Genomic DNA, 5,071 nt, shown 5'->3' on the forward strand with positions numbered 1-5,071 from the left:
TGAGGTGGATTGATTCAGTGAGTGGGATAATCAAGATGGGATTGTCAGAGACAGTGCGATTGGCACAGGACAGAGCAGAGTTTAGAAATGTTGTACATAGGGTCGCTATGAGTCACAAGCGACTCGAAGGCACATAACAACAACATTGGAAGAAGAAAAAGTAAATCTGGTTTAGAAAACATATAGCCTGTAATACACCATAAAAGTCAATATATTGAGACCTCATTTCATATTCTTTGGACCTAATATCAGAAATGGCCAGTTCCAAGGGAAAGAGATTATGCATAGTAAAGTACAAGGTTACCAAAAAGGAGGAAGACCCTTAATAAAATAGCTCAATGTTGTAGCTGTAAAAATGGCCTCAAAAGTGGAAATGATTATGAGGATGTTTAAAACTAGACAATGTTCAGTGAGTTGCAAATGGTAGTAGATAACTGAATAACATATAACAAAAACAGTGTTTCAAATACTATGTAGTGGTTGTTGTTGATTGCCATAGTATGGAGTAGACTCATATCAATCCTATAAACGAAAGGCCTGAAACTTTCTATAACTATCATCATTTATCAAAGTTCATAGAGTTAAACTACCAGAGGGTCAGCTATGAGTAGATTCCCACTCTACAGTACACCACAACAACAGGTTTTAAAAAGTCAGAGACGAGTGGGAAGATAAGAAGGATGTTGACTCCAGAGGTGATGGTGGCTCATATGATGACACTAGGAGGTGGTATAGGTGAGGAGTAAGTGGATTCTGCATAGTGACATATTGGATGTGGAAAATAAAGGATAGAAAAGTAAAGGAGGACTTCCCTTCCAACATTTTAATCGTCTCAAGAACTTTGATAGGAAATATTTTTATTCTTATGTATGGGCAGGAAACTAATGGCAGAGACTTCATTTAATTGAGTTGTGGAAGCCATACAACTAGTGAGTTTCAGAACCATATTTGAAACTCAGTTTTATCTGGACTCAAAGGCCCATATTCTCTCTACTGCACCAAACATATTATCTAGTATAATCCTTACAACATATTAGACATTCAAATGTACTTTTTGTGCAGTTATGTACTTTTCATATAGAATGAAGTTCTCAAAAATATTTCAAAATGCAGTACAAAAGAATAGTTTATGTAACAATAGGTATTGTAAATTTAATTATTAATGTTTAAATGTTTCTCTTACTAGAACAAATTTATTTCCTATTTTCCAGTTGCTTTGTAATTGGGATACTAAAGGAAGTTATAAATATAGGAATACTCATTTGTGTCTTGAGAGTAGAAAATGGAACATTAGGCATAGGGCCATGAGCCTCCGCCTGAAAGGGCCAGTGGAGTAAAAATAGCACAGCCCCTTCTTGTCCGAGAGCAGAAAGCAGATAAAGAGCCCATAGCCAAGCTCCATGGTGCCTCTAGAGCCACACCAACAGCAAGAGGTTTGTTGTTTGTTGTTAACTCACAGACTCACAATTGTGGTACTGAGAATGGGTTTTATTAGGGGAGTAAGTTAGAGAGTCGGAGAGGCAAAGAATATTACCCACTACAAGTTCAGGTTTTAGTTCAAGTTCCAAGGCACTATTTCTCAATTAGTTCAGGCTCCAGTTGCGGTTCAGTAGTCAAATCCAAATCATCCAGTAAGGTTTGCCTCAGAGCGGTTATAAGTCAGCTTCTCCTTCAAGCATCCCGTAAGAACAGCAAAAACCTTTGACTATGGTCAGCACAAATGCCAAATGCCTCAGGTCACACCTTGCCACAGTATCACCACCACCACCAGCAGAGTCTCGCTCTTACCCAGATCTTGCCCCATCTCCCTCAAGTCCTGCAGCCACAAGTCTTGCAGCCACAAGTTTTGCTCAACTCAAGTCTTGATACATTAGGTGGGAAGCACTCTTTCTCATATACTAATCCCACAGCTGTTGGTGGTTTACAAGACCATACTGATTTGCAAGACCATGTGTCTGCATTTAAGGTAGCTGAAGACCAGAAGGGGCCAACTGTAATAGTTTTAAAAAGGCATTTTTTAGGATAACATCATATATGTCCTTTACACTTAGAACCAAGTTCTCAAAAATATTTCAAAGTATAGTAGACAAGAATAGTTCATGTAACTAGAAGTATTATAAATTTAATCAAAATATGTGTTTGCCTTACTAGAACAATTCTATTTATCTATTTTCTGGATACCCAAGAAAGTTACAAAAAAGGAATAATCATTTGTTAGTAGATTTCTAAATTTAGAATCTTACTAAAAGTATATTTTAATCTGTCTGGAGATTTCATTTTATCTGTTTATGCATAGCCTGTGGAAATTAAATATGTTTATATTATATATATAAACTTCATTATGCAAAACATGTTTTTTAAAGTATTTTAAATGCTGCAATCCTTGAGAGATACATTATGTTTAAAATAAAAGTAATTGCTATCGATTCAAGTATAGAACATTAAGATATCATCTGGTTTTTTATTTGTTTGTTTTATAGGTGTAAAAGGCTTAATCTCCAGCCTCTAGCTTACCTTTGGCAGAGAAACCAAAAAGACTTGCTCCGAGAAATGATAACATCTAACATTCAAGCAGTGATCATCAAAGTAGCAGCTTTTGGTATGTAGCCAGACACGAAGGGATCTCTTCCTTGAGATTACCATACAGATAATCTCAGTCTACTAATAAGCAATTAAAACAACCACCAAAAAGAAGACTTATTTAGAATATAAAATTTGAAACTCTTTGGCACTTTAAGGCAAAGAAGTGTTTTAAGCTCTCTCCTTGCCTTTAAGTCAGAATTAACTCATAATTGACTCTCCAGCAAGTTTTCAGAGGCTGTCAATCTTAGAAGAGCCAATTGCCCACATTTGTTCTGTCACTGATAATTTTGAACCATCAGAGAGGTGCTGCTTTTGAGTTAGTAACTTACCATTCTGTGGACTACATTAGCAGTGCTCCCAAAGAAATTAAGTTAGTGCTATTAAGAATGGCATCCATTTCCTAAACAACATGCCTCTGGAAACTCTATGAACTTTGGAAACGATGATAGTTATAGAATGGCTTAGGTCTTTTGTTCAAGTCGCTCGCTATGAGTCCTGCTCAGCTCACCAGCATTCAACAACAAGAACGTTATGTTAAAAAGGAAGCTCTGGGCCTAGTTTTCAGAAGCTGCACTGAAATCCCAAGAACATGCAGTTTGAATGCTCCGGGTGATGCATGGACTAAGGATGTGCGGTTTCCTCCTGTGCATTTTTCAGCCTCTGAAAACCTACTGGGGGTCGGCTATGAGTTGGTTCTAACTGGAAGGCAAGCAACAACATATGTTAAGAATGATAAATTTAAAATGAGTAAATCTTTTCAAAGAAGTTAATAGTGAACTGTTCATAATTTTTTAAAAAAAACTAGTTGACTCTGATATTTTCTTATATCTTTTAATTAAAATTATTTTAAAGGATTAGAAATTCATGTCCATAGGAAATAGAACATATATATTTCCCTTTTAAAACATTGTTGGAACCACCTTGAAATCCATGTTTGACTAAACACCTGATATGTTCCTTCCTATTACTAGTTGGTAGGGGTTTTTTAATACCTATTCAAATTATTCTTAAATAAAATACTTGATGTTGGTGGTAGTATAAAAAAAATTAGAAATAATAAGTACTGGGTATTTAGGAGAGAAAAGAAAATTAAGTTTGAAAGAATGTCATTTGGTCATTTAGCATAGAAACAGCAGGCAATTGGAAATCTGATTCAAACATGAATATGAGCCATGAATTGATTTAATTTGTTGTTTTCAATTTTTATGCTTATATTTAGTTTTGAGAAATCACAATTTGAGCCAAATACATTTATTTCATGAACTTATTACAGAAAATAACCTAAAGCCTCAGGGTTCCAAAAACTTAAATCATGTACCTAATTTGTGAGTGTTTACCTTCCTGCTCTCTGAAATAACAAGGTCTCAAGCTGTGGAAGATTTTATAAATAAATTCACATTTTAAGTACTAATAAAAGAAAAGTGAAGACTCCAGATCCTGTAATATTTCTATTTGGTAAATGCCAAACGACTCTGTTCTATGCCATTAAAAGTAAGTCTTTAGTGGAAACATAAGATACTCTGCAATTTGATCTCATTAGCAGAAAAATTAAAGTGTAGTTGAGTTCTCTCTTTTGACAAAAGGTGCTCAGTAATTAATAATTAAATATCTTACAATATATTAATTTGTCTTAGAAGTTTTCATGTGACTCTATTGAGCATATTCCCTCTGTAATTCACACTCTCCCTTTAGATTATTTGAAATTGCATAGTTCTCTAATAAATGTATATAACACACATTCACTATCATAGAATGAAATGGATTAAAAATTTTAAATCTCACTGCCAGAATCAGTACCTGCCTGGCCTCTCATTTGGTTTCCAAGACTGTAAATTACAAAGGAGGAGATTGCCCATCTTTCTCCTTCAGAATAGCAGATGAATTTGAAATGCCAGAGAAGCAAGGCCTTTAGGTTAACAGCACAACTCTCTAAGACTATACCATCAGAGCACCCTGTTGAAAATCCAGATGTATGGACTTTTAAATTTACTGCTCTGTTTATGAGGATCTTTGGTGCCATACTGGATTATGTGTTGAGCTGCTAACCATAAGGTCGTGGTTAAAATCAAACAGATGCTTGAAAAGAAGAAAGGTGGGGTTTGACAAGAAAAAGGTGGGCAGTGTCCTCTCATAAAGATTTATAGCCTCAGAAACCCAATGAAGGGATGCCATGAGTTGGCATCAACTCCAGGGCAGTGGGCTTTTGTGTTTCTTGCGTGTGTGGTTTTTATCCTCTTTATAATAATTTGTACTTAATATTGCAGGCAACTACAATTTTGTGTATGTATATGTATGTGATGATTTGGCCCTCTTTTTATAATCTATTTGGTATCCCACTGATAACATGGGGCCTCTTTTTGCTTTGAGGCTATCTTTAACTTCTTTTATTATAATTGTTTCTCGATCTTTTGATATTTCCTGAAATGGTTCTGTCAGACAGTTCTTTTTGCTACTGTTGCTTTTTCTAAATTACACTTCATTAATTTTA

The 5,071-nt window shown here is 35.2% G+C and overlaps 1 protein-coding gene across 1 annotated transcript in view; it reads left to right on the forward strand.

Annotated features, from left to right (window-relative positions):
• DPH6 (diphthamine biosynthesis 6) overlaps positions 1 to 5,071 on the forward strand; it is a 205,158-nt gene that overhangs the window by 149,016 nt on the left and 51,071 nt on the right. The window contains exon 5 of the mRNA XM_006883043.1: positions 2,481 to 2,599. Within this exon, the coding sequence (XP_006883105.1) occupies positions 2,481 to 2,599 (119 nt within the window). The remainder of the gene's footprint in view (positions 1 to 2,480; positions 2,600 to 5,071) is intronic.

The sequence above is a fragment of the Elephantulus edwardii genome, unplaced genomic scaffold (genome assembly GCF_000299155.1).
Source record: "Elephantulus edwardii isolate Elephantulus edwardi_28Jun2011 unplaced genomic scaffold, EleEdw1.0 scaffold00026, whole genome shotgun sequence".
NCBI lineage: Eukaryota > Metazoa > Chordata > Mammalia > Macroscelidea > Macroscelididae > Elephantulus > Elephantulus edwardii.